At 38.9% G+C, this 19118-nt stretch overlaps 1 protein-coding gene across 2 annotated transcripts in view; it reads left to right on the top strand.

Annotated features, from left to right (window-relative positions):
• Positions 1-18871, top strand: part of LRRN1 (leucine rich repeat neuronal 1) — a 50006-nt gene extending 31135 nt beyond the window's left edge. Inside the window, exon 2 of one of the 2 annotated variants that reach the window (XM_004091765.3) lies at positions 13408-18871. In XM_004091765.3, coding sequence (XP_004091813.1) covers positions 13686-15836 — 2151 coding nt within the window. In that variant the 5' untranslated portion in view covers positions 13408-13685 and the 3' untranslated portion in view covers positions 15837-18871. The remainder of the gene's footprint in view (positions 1-13407) is intronic. The other variant, XM_003264917.4, reaches the window with a different exon arrangement.
• Positions 18872-19118: the final 247 nt, after the last annotated feature.

Raw genomic sequence — 19118 nt, 5'->3', positions numbered from 1 at the left:
AGTGGAGACCATGGGCATTTGAGCCACTTCCTTATGTAACTTACTTGTGCCTTCAGGACCTGCTTGAGCCCGATCATGTATATACCACTTCCATTTGATGATGGAATGCTGCTGTGCATGACCCACTTTATGGCTAGATGGGTCAGAAAGCACCCAGTTTATGATAGGCAGTTCAGGTTGCATGGTAGCTTGGTGACCCATGGTCAAACATTCAGTTTCCACCAAAGCCCAGTAACAGGCCAAGAGCTGTCTCTCAAAAGGAGCGTAGTTATCTGCAGAAGATGCAGGGCCTTGCTCCAAAATCCTAGAGGCCTCCTTTGTGATTCACCTATGGGGGCCTGCCAAAGGCTCCAAACAGCATCCCTATCTGCCAGTGACACCTCAAGCACCATTGGGTCTCCTGGGTCATATGGCCCAAGTGGCAGAGCAGCTTGCACAGCAGCCTGGGCTTGTTGCAGAGTCTGCTCCTGTTCTGGACCCCACTCAAAACTGGCAGGTTTTCAGGTCACTTGATAAATGGGCCAGAGTAACACACCCAAATGAGGAATGTGTTGCCTCCAAAATCCAAATAGACCCACTAGGCATTCTGCCTCTTTTCTTGGTTGTAGGAGGGGCCAAATACAGCAACTTATAACTTCACCTTAGGAGTATTTCAGTAGGCCCCACGCCACTGGACCCCTAAAAATTTTACTGAGGGGGAAGATCCCTGAATTTTAGTCAGATTTATTTCTCATCCTCTGGCACGCAAATGTCTCACCAATAAGTCCATTGTGTTTGCCACTTCTTGCTCAGTGGATCCAATCAGCATACTGTCATCAATGTAATGGACCATTGTGATATTTTGCGGAAGCAGAAAGTGATTAAGGTCTCTCTGAATAAGACTATGACACAAAGCTGGAGAGTTGATATACCCCTGGGGTAGGACAGTAAAGGTATATTGCTGTCCTTGCCAGCTGATGGCAAATTGCTTCTGATAGGCCTTATGGACAGAAATGGAGAAAAAGGCATTTGCCATGTCAATGGCTGCATACCAGGTACCAGGAGATGTGTTAATTTGCTCAAGCAATGAAACCACATCTGCTGCAATTGGAGTCACGACTTAGTTAAGCTCATGATAATCTACTGTCATTCTCCGAGATGCATCTGTCTTCTGCACAGGCCAAATGGGAGAGTTGAATGGGGTTGTGGTAGGAATCACTACCCCTCCGTCTTTCAAGTCCTTGGTGGTGACACTAATCTCTGCAATTGCTCCAGGATGCAATACTGTATTTGATTTACTATTTTTCTAGGTAGAGGCAGTTCTAATGCCTTCCATTTGGCCTTTCTCACCATAATAGCCTTCCAGTCAGGGAGACAATGTGGGGGTTCTGCCAGCTGCCAAGTATGTCTGTGCCAATTATGCATTCTGGCATTGGGGAAATGACCACAGCATGAATCAGGGGACCCACTGTAAGTTGTACCTGAGCTAAAACTCCATGAATTACCTGACCTGCATAAGCCCCTACTTTAACTGGAGGACCACAATGATGTTTTGGGTCTCCAGGGATCAACATCAGCTCAGAGCCAGTGTCCAGTAGTCCCCAAAATGTCTGATCACTTCCCTTTCCCCAGTGCAGTTACCCTGGTAAAAGGCTGGAGGTCTCCTAGGGGAAGGATGGGAGAAAGATTCACTGCATAAATTATTGGTACTGTAGTGGGGTTTTTCCTTAAAGGGACCCAGCCTCCCCTTCATTCAAGTGGTTCTGGTTCCATAAACTGGCTCCAGTCTGGAAATTGAATGGTCATGATTCTCTGTTTTTATAATTCAAATTAGTCTTTTGTCCACGTGACCTAGAAGTTTTCTGTTTGTGTAATTCAAGTAGGAATGCAGTAGGCTTCCTATCAATTTCACTTCTAGGAACACCGTGATTAATTAGCCAATGCCAGAGCTCTACATGAGTCAGATTATTCTGATTGCTGCTTTGCCTCTGCTGTCCATTACAGTAGCTATGCCCACTTTGCCTTTGACAGTTGAGTGCTGCCACTTGGCCCCTGCCACCTTGGGATCCAATTCTTCCGACTGTATTTAAATTTTGTAGTTGAGTGACTGCTGTTCCCACTGTTAGATCTGACATACAGAGAAGAGCAATTATAGGGCTCTTCAGAGATGCAGGTGCTGCTCTCACAAATCTATTTTGCAAGGCATTGGTCAAGGCTATATCTTCTGGGCCCTCCCAGCTGGGATGAGTGGGTCTAAAGTGACTAATCCACTACACCATCTCAATCTCCCTAAGCCTTTGGATATCTTCCTCTACATTAAACCAAGGGAGATCAGGCATTTCCAGCTTGCTCACAGTGGGCCATCTTTTAATCCATACTTCAGCTAACCAAGCAAATAAACTATTAGAATCTTTTCAACTCCCTGAGCTGCAACATTAAATGCAGAGTCCCTACTTAGTGGGCCCAAATCAATAAATTCAGCCTGATCCAGCTCTTTGTTACTTTCACCATTATCCCATACCCTTAATATCCATTCCCAAACCTGTTCTCCAGATTGCTCTTTATATAATTAGAGAATTCAAACAGTTCTGTTCGAGTGTAGTGCAGCTCCTCACGGGTCACACTCTCAACCTCACCTCCAGGGGCCCACTGGGACTTTAGTTATAGGTCTAGAAGCAAACAGGGGTATTAGGGGTGGCTCCTGAGGACAATCAACATTATTTTGCCTGGCAACTGCCTCAGGAGAGAGGCCATCACTGTTGCCTCAGGCAGCGCAGGGTTTGTCTCCTCAGACAAAGGTGGAAAGGCCTATGGCAGCATGTGTTGGGGAGGGGATGTTGCCACTACTGGGGATGGGGAAGCTGTTCCTTCTGGCAAAAAAGGTTCATCAGAGTTTAAAAACGTAGTGGCCCCAGCTTCATAGGGTGCTCCCACACGTCCCCATTCCAAGTTGCAGGGTCACATTCTTTTCCAATCAATGCCCTCACTTTAACAGTAGACACCTGGTAAGGCTGTGCATGCACCTTTCATTGCAGGTCAGCCACTTGCATGATAAGAGCTTGTGTCTGTTTTTCCACAATTTCAGCTCTTTCTGTACAGAAGACAAGACTGTCACTCAGGGCAGTCTTAGCAGATTTGAGGTTCAGTATCTGCTTCTGAAGCCAGAAGATAGAATCCCTGAGTTCATCATTTTCTTTCATCACTTTAACCACTGAACTTAGGAGCAACCAAACAGCTTCATTATGTTCCTAGGTTCTCCACATGTGGTCAAAGGCATTATGTATAGAGTCACTGAACTCCTTGCCTCTTACAAGCAGTGAATCAGGAGTGTCAAATGCATTTGTTTTGCATAAGTCTCTAAATAGTTTACACCAACGACTATCAGTGTTCTCCATACTATTAGAAGTAGAGTCCTTAGCATTTTTGGGTCTAATCATATTAAGCAGCCAACTCCAGAAACCCCAAAACCAATGAAAGAACTCCATCCTTTAATATTCTGTTCATTTAGAACCACTCCTGGTACCAAAATCTGTATTAGCGTTCTCTTAGAGGGACAGAACAGGATATATATATATATATATGTAGGATATATATATTATTTTATATATTATATATTATTTTATATTTATTATTATTATATATTATATATATAATATATGTAAAGGAGAGTTTAGTAAGTATTAACATACATGATCACAGGGTCCCACAGTAGGCTGCCAGCTGAGGAGCAAGGAGAACCAGTCTGAGTCCTAAAACTAAAGAACTTGGAGTCTGATGTTCGAGGGCAGGAAGCATCCAGCACAGGAGAAAGATGTAGGCTGGGAGGCTAGGCCCATCTCTCCTTTTCATGTTTTTCTGCCTGCTTTATATTCACTAGAAGCTGATTAGATTGTCCCCACCAGATTAAGGGTGGATCTGCCTTCCCCAGCCTACTGACTCAAATGTTAATTTCTTTTGGCAACACCCTCACAGACACACCCAGGATTAATACTTTGTATCCCTCAATCCAGTCAAGTTGACACTGGGTATTAACCATCATACCCAGGCCCTAGGCTGAATATTTTTACGTAGGTACTTTTTTGTTATTGTAATTTACATGTATGAACCATATATACTTAGCCTTAAGTTTAGCTATGGAAACGGAGGCACAGAGAATTTAAGTACAGATGCTTCTCAGCTTATGATAGGGTTACGTCCTGATACACACATCTTAAGTTGAAAATATCATTATGTTTAAGATGCATTTAATACACCTAACCTACCAAACATCATAGCCTACCTTGAATATTGTCAGAACATTTACATTAGTTTTATTGGGCAAAATCATCTACCATAAAGTCTGTTTTCTAATAAAGTGTTGAATTTCTCATGTAATTGAATACTGCAGTGACAGTGAAAAATAGAATGCTATCATATAGGTACTCAAAGTATGGTTTCTACTAAGTGTGTACTGCTTTCACACCTTCGTAAAGTCAAAAAATTAAAAGTTGAACTATCGTAAGTTGGGGAAGGTCTACAGCTTGCACAAGGTGACACATCTAGTAAGTAGAGAAGCATAATTTGAATACAGAACACTTGATTCCTCCAGGGTAGAAGTCTTTCTCCAACCCCAGAGCTGCCTGATTTTTTTTTTTTTTTTTCAGTAACAGAAATACAAATAACCAGCTTGTTATTGTGAGTACATATTTCTTTTTGCCCAACTTCATAAGAAGTTAATGCATATAAATCATAGAGCTAAGTCCCACCAAATAATGTCATTCTGTTAAACTAACATCCTATCTCACAGGATGCTATGGGGAAAATGAGAGTCTTCGCCAAGTGCAGTGATGGTGATGATCATGCAGTTCATTTCCTTCAGAATTTTATACTCAGAACAGGGTGTCCCAAACATATCGTGTTGGAAACAAAAAAAGAAGCATCAAATGTAATGTATAATTGTTTGTGGGACTCTTGAAATGCATCCCATGCCAATTCTGGGCCTTAAAGCCATGTTTTGTTAATTAAAGGATTGTTTCTTTAAACTGCAAGACTTGTTTGTGGAACATCACCCTGGTAATTAGCAGGACATTTTCTTCTTACATTTGATAGATCTAGTCAGTCAGCCCTAGAAGAAAGCAATTTCACTTAAAAAAAAAAATCTATTCCAGCCATTTCTTATTTGTTGCAGAATTTAAGATAATTAATTTGTATATGTTATAAAAGTTGGCCTGAATTATTATGGCTTCGCTTTTTTGTGGTAAAACCACTTAACATTAAATTTACCATCTCTCAATTTTAAGTGTACAATTCAGTTGTGTTAAGTATATTCACATTATTGTGTAACAGATCTCTAGAACTTTCTCATCTTGCAAAACTAAAACTTTATTCCTATTAAACACTAATTCCCTCTACCTCCAAGCCCTTGGCAACCACCTTTCTACTTTCTGTTTCCATGATTTTGGCTACTTTATATGAATGGAATCATGTATTATTCACGCTATTGTGAATGGCTTATTTCATAATGTCCTCAAGATTCATCCATGTTGTAGCATATGACAGGACTTCCTTTTTAAAGCTGCATAATATTCCATTGTATGTACACACCACATTTTCATGTGTGTGTGTGTGTCTGTGTGTGTATGTAGTAGTGGTTTTTACTGATTGGCACAAGATTACGGCCTATGCTTCCAATACCCTTCCCTCCTATGCAGCTCAAATGGAAGGAAACTGATTAACACCTAGGAAGCAATAGCATGCTTACAGGTTTAAACTCCTTTCGTTTTTACAAAAAGGAATGGAATATGGGGGTGGTACAATTTTAGGGGTAGTAGCAAAACTCTCCCTAGACTACAGTGGGTGGGCCTGTCTGTCCCCTGTTGCTGGTACCACATAAGAAGGTGCATTAGTAAAGGAGAAAAGGGTTACATGTGGTTGGCCTGCTATTAAGTGGGGAAGATAGGATGGTATCTGCTGTGTACCTGTCTTAGGCCACACCTGGGGCTGGACCAGTGCCCCTTTCTTGGCCTACCTACACAACCTAGCTGTACTGTCTCCTGCACCCATGGGAAGGAGATGTGAAGGAAGCTGAGAACATCCACCTTGAAAAGATGAAATAGGAAACCTCAGTTTCCTTTCACTTTCTCTAGACTAAATTCCACTCCCCTCAGCACTGGAAAGCACTGCAAAAGTCTTCCTTAGGAGTGCTGTGAAGACGCTGGGGAAGATGCTGGCCCAGGCAGGTGGCCCTGAGTGGGCAAAAAGAAAAAATTGACTTTCCATGCAGTATCAAGCAAGGTTACTTTGTAAACAAAACTGGAAAATAAGACTACATACTAAGTTCTTGAGTGCATTTGGATTGGGGGCAAGGGCTTTATTACTCCTTCCCCCCCATTTTATAACCCCACACCAAGTGTCAAGAGGTTTAAGGACCACAAACAACCCCACCTTCCCTTCAAGCACCATTCCTTGGGTTCCCCAGTTTTGTTGAGCTCATTTGGGGTTATTCCTGCCACCCTCTTAAAAAATGACTCAGCCTGTTGGTTGGTCCATTTCCTACCCTTTCTACAATTATGAAACACACTCTCTAAATAGGAAATACATAAATCCTCACTCTATAGTCCAAGGAACTATGTGATATAATGCTGGGAAGGTTAAATTGTTTGCTTTCCTAGGTGGTCCTGATGTGAATGGACAGCAGCAGGGTTCTGGTGGGATCAGAGCAGTCTAGTTTGAGCCACCGCACCACATTTTTTTTCTTTTTTTTTTTAATTAATTTTAATTTTTTTTAAAGCTCCAGGGTACATGTGCAGGATGTGCAGGTTTGTTACATGGGTAAACGTGTGCCATGGTGATTTGCTACACCTATCAATCCATCACCTATGTATTAAGCCCAGCATGCATTAGCTATTTTTCCTAATGCTGTCCCTCCCCTCACCCCACCACCCAACAGGCCCTGTGTGTGTCGTTCCCCTCCCTGTGTGTCCATGTGTTCTCATTTTTCAGCTCCCACTTATAAGTGAGAACATGTCGTGTTTGGTTTTCTGTTCCTGCATTAGTTTGCTGAGGATAATGGCTTCCAGCTCCATCCATGTCCTTGCAAAGGACATGATCTTGTTTCTTTTTATAACTCAGAAATAAGACCACCCATCTACAACCATCTGATCTTCGACAAACCTGACAAAACCAAGCAATGGGGAAAGGATTCCCTATTTAGTAAATGGTCCTGGGAGAACTGGCTACTCATGCAGAAAATTGAAACTGGACCCCTTCCTTACACCTTATAAAAAAACTAACTCAAGATAGATCAAAGACTTAAATGTAAAACACAAAACTATAAAAACCCTAGAAGAAAATCGAGGCAATACCATTCAAAACATAAGCACAGGCAAAATCACCAAAAACAATTGCAGCAAAAGCAAAAATTGACAAATGGGATCTAATTAAACCACATTTTCCTTATCCATTCATTTGTCAATGGACATTTGGGCTGCCTCTCCCTCTTGGCTATTGTGAATAATAATAATAGGTGCAATGAACATGGGTGTACAAATATCTCTTTGAGATTCTGCTTTAATTCTTTTGGATATGTACCCTGAACTGGGATATAATCATATGGTGATTATATTTTCAATTTTTTGAGAAATCACTATATTGTTTTCCATAATGGTTGCACCATTTTACATTCTCTACAACAGTGAACAAGGGTTACAATTTCTCTACATCCTTTCCAATGCCTGTTATTTTCTGTTGTGATAGTGTCCATCCTAATGAGTATGAAGTGATATCTCACTGTGCTTTTTATTTGCATTTCTCTTATGATTAGTGATATGAAGCATTTTTTCATATGCTTGTGAGTTATTTGTATGTCTTTGGAGAATTGTCTATTTAAGCCCTTCGCCCATTTTTTAATAAGGTTATTTTGTTGTAGGAGTTTATAATATATTCTGGATATTAACCCTTTATCATATGTATAATTTAAAAATATTGTCTCCCATTCTGTAGGTCATCTTTTTTCTCTGTTGATTGTATCCTTTGATGCACAGACCTTAAGTTTGAAATCATCTCATTTGTCTTTTGTTGTTGTTGTTGTTGCCTGTGTTTTCGGTGTCATATCTAAGAAACCATTGCCAAATACCCTGGAGCTTTTCCCTTATGTTTTCTTCTAGGAGTTTTATAGGTTTAGGTCTTATGGTTAGGTCTTTAATGCATTTTGAGTTAATTTTTGTATATGGCATAAGGTAAGAGTACAACCTCATTCTTTTCATGTAGATATCCAGTTTTCCCCACACAATTTGTTGAAGAAACTGTCCTTTATTGTATAGTCTTAGCACCCTTGTCAAAGATCATAAAGAGCATGTATAGAAGGGTTTATTTCTGGACTCTGTTCCATTGGTCTATATGTCTGTCTTTATGTCAGTACCACACAATCTTGATTACTGTTGACTTACAGTATGTGTTGAAATAAAGAACTGTGAGGTCTCCAACATTGTTCTTTTTCAGGATTACTTTGGCAATTTAAAATCTCTTGATTTTATATGAATTTTAGATTTTTTTCCTGTAGAAATTACCATTGAGATTTTGATAGAGATGGCATTGATTCTGTAGATTGTTTTGGGTGTTATAGACAGTATAACAATATTAAATTTTCCAGTCTATAAACATGGGATGTTTCATCATTGTTTTTATATCATCTTTGATTTATTTTGGTTATCTCTTACAATTTTCATTGTATAAGTCTTTTGCCTCCTCAGTTCAGTTCATTCCTAAGCATTGTATTCTTTCTGATACTTTTGTAAATGGGGTTGTTTTCTTAATTTCCTTTTCAGATTACTCATTGTTAGTTTATGGAAATACAACTCATTTGTGTGTTGATTTTGTATCCTGCAAATTTGCTAACATCATTTGTTAGTTTTAGTGGGTTTTTTGTGGGATCTTTAGGATTTTCTTTATCTGGGAACAGAAAATTTTACTTCTTTTCCATTTGAATGCCTTTTATTTATTTTTCTGGTCTTAATTGCTGTGACTAGAGTTTCCAGTACTGTGTTGAATAGAAATGGCAAGAATAGGCATCCTTTCCTGGTTCCCGTTCTTAGAGGAGAAACTTTCAGTTTTTCGCTATTAAGAATCATTTTAACTGTGGACTTTTCATATGTGACTTTTATTATGTGTAGGTACTTTCCTTCCATTCTTCATTTGTTGAGTGTTTTTATCATGAAAAAGTGTTGAATGTTGTCAGATGGTTTTGTGCATCAATTGAGATGATCATATGTTTTTACTTCTTCATTCTGTTAATGTGGTATATTATACTGATTGTTTTTCACATATGGAACCTTCCTTGCATTCCTGGTATAAATCCAACTTGTCCATAGTATATAATCTTTTTAATATGAGAAGTTTTGCATCAGTATGCATTAGGGATATTGGTCTGTAGTTTTCTTGTTGTGATAATGGATTTACATTTAAACACTATTGGTGAGTAGCTCCTGAGAAATGCCATACATTGTAAACATCTAAACTGGCTTAAGGACTCTATAATAAAGTTGTTCTTTGTATAATGTCACATTAAAAAAATTTGGTGAAATTTGCTAAAGAGAATTCAGAATTAAATACAAATAGAAATATCTTAAAAATCTCCTTTTGTATTAAGGATGTTTAATTCCTTGCTGCCAAAGGAATGTCTTCTAGGATGTGGAGAGGAAATTCTTATACATACATTCTTATAGAATGTAGGAGAAAAAAAATGTCTTCCTCTGTGCTTGATCTGATTTCTAACATTCTGAGTTTCCATGGTTGATTGGTGGTTGGTTAGTTGGTTGAAAAAAGGTGTGTATGTATGTCAAAGAAAAATTTGAACATTTCAACAGTTATCTCAAATCATATAATTTAAACTAAAATGGGGGCATTAGCTATAATAATGTTCAAACTATAGCCCCATAAAGGCTATTTCTCAATACTAATAGACTGTTTTGGAAGTCTCTCACACAACTTTAATACATATTTTACTTCTTGGTACATTTCCTTACATTCAATTGAAACATAAAAATTAGTTGAGACTGGGTGCGGTGGCTCACACCTGTAATCCCAGCACTTTGGGAGGCCAAAGTGGACAGATCATGAAGTCAGGAGATCCAGACTGTCCTGGCTAACGCGGCGAAACCTTGTCTCTACTGAAAATACAGTTAGGCGTGGTGGCACGTGCCTGTAGTCCCAGCTACTCGGAAGGCTGAGGCAGGAGAATCGCTTAAACCTGGGAGGCAGAGGTTACAGTGAGCTGAGATCCCACCACTGCACTCCAGCCTGGGCAACAGAGCGAGACTTTGTCTCGAAAAAAAAAAAAAGTTGAAATTCTATCTCAGTTATGAAAGGTAGCTTTATTCTTTTGGTTTTCTATTTTGAGTTATGATTGAGAAATAACCTGTGGCAGAAGTTTTCTTAACAATGTATTGTGGCCAGTGCACCTGTTTCAAGATTACTCTAAACAGAAACAAGAGTGAAATAAATTTGTGGAGTTAATAATAAAAATGTTATTCTCTGTGGTATGTTTTCTTTTCTTTTTTTTTTGTTTTTAAGACAGGGTCTTGCTCTATTGCCCAGGCTGGAGTGCAGTGGCACCATCTTGGCTCACTGCAACCTCTGCCTCCCAGGTTCAAGCAATTCTCCTGCCTCAGGCCCCTGAGTAGCTGGGATTACAGGCACATACTACCACGCCTGGCTAATTTTTGTATTTTTAGTAGAGAGAGGGTTTCACCATGTTGGACAGGTTGGTCTCAAACTCCTGATCTCATGATCTGCCCCCCGCCAGCCTCCCACAGTGCTGGGATTACAGGTGTGAGCCACCACGCCCAGCCCGTATTTTTTCATTTCATAGAATTTCCAGATAAAAGTCAGAGTCAACTATTTTTATAATACTGAAAAGTTTTGCAGATACAAGCATGTCACTTAATGATGGGGATGTGTTCTAAAAAATGTGTCATTAGGTGATTCTGTCATTGTGCAAATGTCATAGAGTATACTTACATAAACCTAGGTGGTATGTAGCCTATATGATATATGTGGCCTATATGATATACCCTATTGCTCCTAGGCTGCAAACCTGTATAGCATGTTACCATCCTGAAGGCAATGGGCAATTGTAACACAATGGCAAGTGTTTGTGTGTTCAAACATAAAGGCATAGTAAAAATATGGTACTATTAATACAATTGTATGGGACTACCATTGTACATGTGGTCCATCATTGGCCAAACTTTCCTTATGGTGGCACAAAACTACATAATAAATGGTAAAGTAACCAGACTTGGAGATGGGGAGGAGGGAGAAGAATTCCAAATGTATGTTTCCTCCCACAGACTAGCAGGCATCTAGTTTCAGGCGACACACTTAAATAGTCATTTCCTACTCCTGTCTCACACTTGCCAGAATCTGGATTTGATTTTTTTTATTGTTAGACCAGTAATGCAGTTTTCATACTTTGTATAACAAAAAAGTTGTAGGACTTTTCCTTCTTACTGTGAAAATATGACTCATTAAATACATAACTTTTAGTACTGGCTATTTGTATTCTTATACTCTTAGTCACAAAGGTAACTATGTTGTTTTACAAAGTCAAAAGGTCAATAATAGCAGCTAGCATGAATTCAGAGCTTGCTATGTATTGAGCACTGGGTTTAAACACATATGCTCTATTTTATTAGATCCTTATAGCAGGAAAGTGAAGAATACACTAGTCACTGAAGGTCCTTCAGTGCTCAAGACTCAAGTGCACTATAGCAAGACAAACACCAGGAAACATGTAACTCTGCTTCGAATACTTTAGGAAGTGAATGGCCCAGTTTGGGAAAGCAAGTCAAACACTGGATCCATAATGGCTTTTTACACCTGATTGGAATGCAGAAAAAATGGAACCATTAACTACTAATATTATCTTTGCCAGTAGGTGAGCAGTACATACCTGACTTCAGAGGACTGTATTGAAATCAATATATGATGGTTAATAAAAACAAATATACTCAGCTTTCCTTCTTTCACTTGTCGTCTGACAACCACTATTTAGCTAAAACTAAAACGGCTTAGAGATACAAGATGATGAATAACAAATATTATTAACTTTTGTGAGCATATAATGTGAGTCAGCTACTACACTAAGAACTTTACATAGATTCCCTTAATTTTCTCAATAGTCCTATGAGAACTGTACTTGTACGAGCAACCCCATTTTATAGCTGAAGATACTTGAGGCTTTGAGAGGTTATATAAACATGTTCATGGTCAACAGTTATTAAGCAGTGAGTGACATTCTCACGAGATTAATGAAATCATCTGTGTGAGATACAAATACATCTATTGTGTATGTTTGTGTTTTTAATGGAGACCAATGGTATGACAGAATGAAGTCCTTTTATTAGTCAGTCAAGATCTGATGTGGCTATTCGAATACAGGAAAGACTGATGTTTTCCTTTTTTAGTTACGTTAAATTAACTTTAAAAATACTAGCTTTATCAAGATGTAATTCACATAACATAATTTGCTCATTAAAATGTTTGAGTCAAGAGTTTTTAGAATATTCACAGAGTTGTGCAACCATCACCACAATCTTTAGAATATTTTCATCATCTCAAAAAGATACTTTGTAGCCTTCAGCACCCTCCCACTGTGCCCCCCCATACCCCTGGCCATAGGCAACTACTAAATTACTTTCTGTCCCTGAAGGTTGTCCTATTCTGGATACTTTTTATATGTGGAATCATACAATATGTGATCTTTCATGACTGGCATCTTTCAAGCATGCTTTTGATATTTTCATCCATGTTGTAGGATATTAAATTAACTTTTTGCATAGAAATAATTGAGCTAGAAAAGCATTGGCTGAATATGTCTGCAGAATGTACCATTTAGAAAAGAAAGAATTCCAGGAGACAAATGAGGTATTAACTAAAATGTAAATAACTAAAAATTAGCTTTGAGTCTTTAATAAACTACCTTTCATGTTTTGCTTTTACTAGGAATGAACTTTTAATTTTTTAGAGCTATAAATACATGTAGTTTCTAAAGACATCTTTGTTTTTAAAGAAAAGACATCTGCAGGCTTTTTCTTAGTGTTCCTATTAAGTATGTATGAGTGTGTGCATTTGTGTGTGTGTGTGTGCATGTTTAGTGACTTTACATGTGTATACATACAAATGTACACAGTCATATATGACTTTAGTGGTACATGGAATCTCAATTTCATTGTAAAAGTGAAGGAGTTCTAAAACTAGTTTTAGTATAGTAAGTGGGATATAGTAAGAATGTCCTATAATTTAAAAGCCTATTTGGTGATCTTCAGTAGATTTTGAATGTATTCGATACTAGATTCGCGAGTGACTATGCCTTTTTAGTAAACAAAAGAAAGGCTGTAATGTAGAAAGTATGTGGAATAAGCATAACATCTGTCCTAATCTAATTTTCAGGCACATCTCCAGACTTCAATTTGGCTGAAATAACTCATGCCACGGACCTGTGCACATGCCTGGAATTGAGAGACACAGTTAAAAGACTCCAAATTGCTTTCTGCCTTTTGAAAACTCCTGAAAACCATCCCTTTGGACTCTGGAATTCTACACAGCTCAACCAAGATTTTGCTTGAATGTTTACATTTTCTGCTCGCTGTCCTACATATCACAGTATAGTGTTCACGTTTTGTTAAAACTTTGGGGTGTCAGGAGTTGAGCTTGCTCAGCAAGCCAGCATGGCTAGGATGAGCTTTGTTGTAGCAGCTTGCCAACTGGTGCTGGGCCTACTAATGACTTCATTAACTGAGTCTTCCATACAGAATAGTGAGTGTCCACAACTTTGCGTATGTGAAATTCGTCCCTGGTTTACCCCACAGTCAACTTACAGAGAAGCCACCACTGTTGATTGCAATGACCTCCGCTTAACAAGGATTCCCAGTAACCTCTCCAGTGACACACAAGTGCTTCTCTTACAGAGCAATAACATCGCAAAGACTGTGGATGAGCTGCAGCAGCTTTTCAACTTGACTGAACTAGATTTCTCCCAAAACAACTTTACTAACATTAAGGAGGTCGGGCTGGCAAACCTAACCCAGCTCACAACGCTGCATTTGGAGGAAAATCAGATTACAGAGATGACTGATTACTGTCTACAAGACCTCAGCAACCTTCAAGAACTCTACATCAACCACAACCAAATTAGCACTATTTCTGCTAATGCTTTTGCAGGCCTAAAAAATCTATTAAGGCTCCACCTGAACTCCAACAGATTGAAAGTTATTGATAGTCGCTGGTTTGATTCTACACCCAACCTGGAAATTCTCATGATTGGAGAAAACCCTGTGATTGGAATTCTGGATATGAACTTCAAACCCCTTGTAAATTTGAGAAGCTTAGTTTTGGCAGGAATGTATCTCACTGATATTCCTGGAAATGCTTTGGTGGGTCTGGATAGCCTTGAGAGCCTGTCTTTTTATGATAACAAACTGGTCAAAGTCCCTCAACTTGCCCTGCAAAAAGTTCCAAATTTGAAATTCCTAGACCTCAACAAAAACCCCATTCACAAAATCCAAGAAGGGGACTTCAAAAATATGCTTCGGTTAAAAGAACTGGGAATCAACAACATGGGCGAGCTCGTTTCTGTCGACCGCTATGCCCTGGATAACTTGCCTGAACTCACAAAGCTGGAAGCCACCAATAACCCTAAACTCTCTTACATCCATCGCTTGGCTTTCCGAAGTGTCCCTGCTCTGGAAAGCTTGATGTTGAACAACAATGCCTTGAATGCCATTTACCAAAAGACAGTCGAATCCCTCCCCAATCTGCGTGAGATCAGTATCCATAGCAATCCTCTGAGGTGTGACTGTGTGATCCACTGGATTAACTCCAACAAAACCAACATCCGCTTCATGGAGCCCCTATCCATGTTCTGTGCCATGCCACCCGAATATAAAGGGCACCAGGTGAAGGAAGTTTTAATCCAGGATTCGAGTGAACAGTGCCTCCCAATGATATCTCACGACACCTTCCCAAATCGTTTAAACATGGATATCGGCACGACGGTTTTCCTAGACTGTCGAGCCATGGCTGAGCCAGAACCTGAAATTTACTGGGTCACTCCCATTGGAAATAAGATAACTGTGGAAACCCTTTCAGATAAATACAAGCTAAGTAGCGAAGGTACCTTGGAAATATCTAACATACAAATTGAAGACTCAGGAAGATACACATGTGTTGCCCAGAATGTCCAAGGGGCTGACACTCGAGTGGCAACAATTAAGGTTAATGGGACCCTTCTGGATGGTACCCAGGTGCTAAAAATATATGTCAAGCAGACAGAATCCCATTCCATCTTAGTGTCCTGGAAAGTTAATTCCAATGTCATGACATCAAACTTAAAATGGTCGTCTGCCACCATGAAGATTGATAACCCTCACATAACATATACTGCCAGGGTCCCAGTCGATGTCCATGAATACAACCTAACACATCTGCAGCCTTCCACAGATTATGAAGTGTGTCTCACAGTGTCCAATATTCATCAGCAGACTCAAAAGTCATGCGTAAATGTCACAACCAAAAATGCCGCCTTCGCACTAGACATCTCTGATCAAGAAACCAGTACAGCCCTTGCTGCAGTAATGGGGTCTATGTTTGCCGTCATTAGCCTTGCGTCCATTGCTGTGTACTTTGCCAAAAGATTTAAGAGAAAAAACTACCACCACTCATTAAAAAAGTATATGCAAAAAACCTCTTCAATCCCACTAAATGAGTTATACCCACCACTCATTAACCTCTGGGAAGGTGACAGCGAGAAAGACAAAGATGGTTCTGCAGACACCAAGCCAACCCAGGTTGACACATCCAGAAGCTATTACATGTGGTAACTCAGAGGATATTTTGCTTCTGGTAGTAAGGAGCACAAAGACGTTTTTGCTTTATTCTGCAAAAGTGAACAAGTTGAAGACTTTTGTATTTTTGACTTTGCTAGTTTGTGGCAGAGTGGAGAGGACGGGTGGATATTTCAAATTTTTTTAGTATAGCGTATCGCAAGGGTTTGACACGGCTGGCAGCGACTCTAGGCTTCCAGTCTGTGTTTGGTTTTTATTCTTATCATTATTATGATTATTATTATATTATTATTTTATTTTAGTTGTTGTGCTAAACTCAATAATGCTGTTCTAACTACAGTGCTCAATAAAATGATTAATGACAGGTTGGGGTTCCCCTGTGCTTTTACCAGTAGCATGACCCCTTCTGAAGCCATCAGTAGAAAGTACTTTGTCCTCCAAAAAGCTAACATACGGTTTTGAAGCAGCATTGAAACTTTTGTAGCAATCTGGTCTACAGACTTTTAACTCAAGAAGCTAAGGCTAGACTTGTTACCTTTGTTGAATGATGTTAGTTGACTGTACTGTAATGTTGTATCAACTGAATTGAATGTTTGCCTTTAAACAATGAATTTTCTTTTTCTTTCCTTTTTTTTTTTTGTAATAGTTAAAGAGGCTTAGAACAAGCTAACAGGCAATAGAAGTATGTATATCAGATTTTTTAATGTAACAAACTACATGTTAATTGTTATCTTATTCTTTTTATCTTTAGCAGACACTTTTAAAAGAAAAGACAATTTTGTTGTGTTTAACTCACCAACACGTGGTGTATAATGAAGATAGAACTATAATAAATTAGTTTTGTTCTGATTTTTTAGAACACTTGCAATAATGTATCATTTATAGTTCTTGCTAGTTGCAGTGGTAATATTTTTCACATCCATAAAAACAACTACGAAAATAAATCAGCTGTAGCATGTTGCTTTTTAAAGCTAGGCCCTAAAAGGTTTTAATTCTTTTTCTAAGGGAAGAAATGTCTATTTTACTTAAGATATTTTAATGAACAGGATTTCTGTATTTTAAATAGTACTGACTAGCACCTAATGGGCAGTGGGAGGGTGGTTCATATGAAGAAAAAAAGGTGTATTGTTGTATCCCATGCATTAATAAAGGTAAATATATATATACCAATATATTCATATATAGACACACACATCCCAACCTGTCACACATAATGCGTGTGTATATATATGAATATATTGGATATGTCATTTCTGTAAGAGTTTTGTTAAAACCTGATTTTCTTTTGTAGTATCCACATTCTTCATCAAAGTACACAAACATCTATGGAGTGTCACAAACTGTATGACATGTTATTTTTTTTTAACAGTTGTCTATCTGCTTAGACCCGTATTAGTCTCTATATCTGTGTGGCGATATCTGCTGAGACAAGTAAATGATTAATAGAAAACAAAACAACTTCCGTACAGTTGACATTTTTCATCCAAATATATATAGACAGTTTTGGAGAATCGTTTCAAGATTATAGAGGGAACGTGTAACATTTAGAGTAGATGGAGCTAGGTTTAGGTAGAAGGCCAGAGGGCAGAGGGAGGGATGGGATTTAATAGGTAAAGAAAAACCCATTTGAAAATAAAGGTTGTTTCAAAAGGCAGCTGCCGCCAGGCACACACCATTCCATCAGACAGGTGCCAGACAAGCAAAAGCAAGGAAAAGTTGGCAGAAAGAAAGTCCAGGTGATGTAGACTGAGATATTTCTTTCTTTGGCAATATTTTGGTTTTGTGAATCACTTTAAAAAAAAATCACTTTCTTCCCATTCTTAAGGGGTTTTGGCAAACAGAATTTCAGATCTTGAAACAAATGAGCTGCAACAGAAAAATAAGATGTACCTGAGCTCGAGGCATCCCTTCCCAAAGCCTTCGCTTATTGGTGAGAAAAACCTGGGCCCAGGGAGGGCTTGCAGCTTATCCAGGTCAGACTCCTGCCGGTTCAGCGCTCTGCACTCCATCGATTGTTCAAGGCCCAGCAGCCTTTTAGGTTCCTGTGCAGGGCCCCTCTTTCTTTTACAGTTCTGCATAACCCCTAGTGGCCCTGCTTCAAAAATGCAGTATGTCCTGAAGTTCCCATTTACTCAGGATACATTTTAGCATAGGGCAGATCAGACTCTCTATTGTTAGTATTGCAAAGTATGTATGGGAAACACAGAGAATTGGAGCTGCATTGAATGCAAACTTGGGGTGTTTCCCTTGAGGAATTCTTGTCTTCAAACGTCTGCAGAGAGTAGTGGACCATGTTACAACTTTCCTGTTCGTCTGTGAACCATGAAAAGGGATGGCACTGATGCATTAGACCCTCAGCAGCCTGCAATTGCAAATCTGCGAGGCTTCATTCAGCCCATAAAAACAAACATTTGAACTTACACAGAATGAGCACTTAAATACGAGTGCAATAAATGAAGGGAAAAACCTCAGCCATTTCTCCATTCTGAAGATGTAGCAAGCACCAGGAAATCTGAGATTTTTCATCAACAATATCTTCTGCCAGCCCAGTTTGGGGGGAAAAAAACCCCTTTTACATTTTTCTTCGGTAAAGTACTGGAACTTACTTTTCCCTGTCTGTGCTAATGAGTTGATTTTCAGCTGATAGAAAACAAAATGATACAGTACTTTTTTCCTTGGCCAAGTATTTTTTCATTGGTATTTAATTTGATAAATTAGACAGCCAGTGAAATTAGACATCAAACTAGGTCCTGATGGATAATGAATGTTATGTCACCTTTAACAGTGAAGTGGTTATTATAGGTCACTTTCTAATTTCATATTTTCCCTTTTGCTTTCTGCTGCCCTCAGGGTATATAGTGTATCTCTAACCTGATTTTTCAAGGTTATTTTTGGAGCAGTTTCTTAAAACAGGCATTCCCTGACTTGCTCATTTAATTAATGAAAAATTGAACTGATGCCATGGATATAAAAACAAATGCAATGTTTGATTGTCAGTGTTTCTGATTTGGCAAAAAGGAATCGTCTCTATTTTTTTTTGCAAACAATATCAAAGTGCGTATTTTCTCTCATGTGGTTTCTATTTATTCAATCATTCATTTGTTTGCTAAGGACACCATAGTCAACCCCTTACTTGGTGTTTGCTTTCTATTTCTGTATTCATTTTCCAAGGCATTTTCTTTTCCTTATTACTGTTTTCACCATTGGTGGGGTAGGGGTAAGCATTTTATATCTCCAACAGTTTGCTGGGAAAAACCACACTTTTTCCCTTTCTATTCACTGGAAAGGGAAATGTAACTACCTCTGATGCATTCTAAG

Source organism: Nomascus leucogenys, chromosome 21 (genome assembly GCF_006542625.1).
Source record: "Nomascus leucogenys isolate Asia chromosome 21, Asia_NLE_v1, whole genome shotgun sequence".
NCBI lineage: Eukaryota > Metazoa > Chordata > Mammalia > Primates > Hylobatidae > Nomascus > Nomascus leucogenys.
The sequence above is the reverse complement of the archived record's forward strand: the minus strand, read 5'-3'. Positions and strand labels throughout refer to the sequence as shown.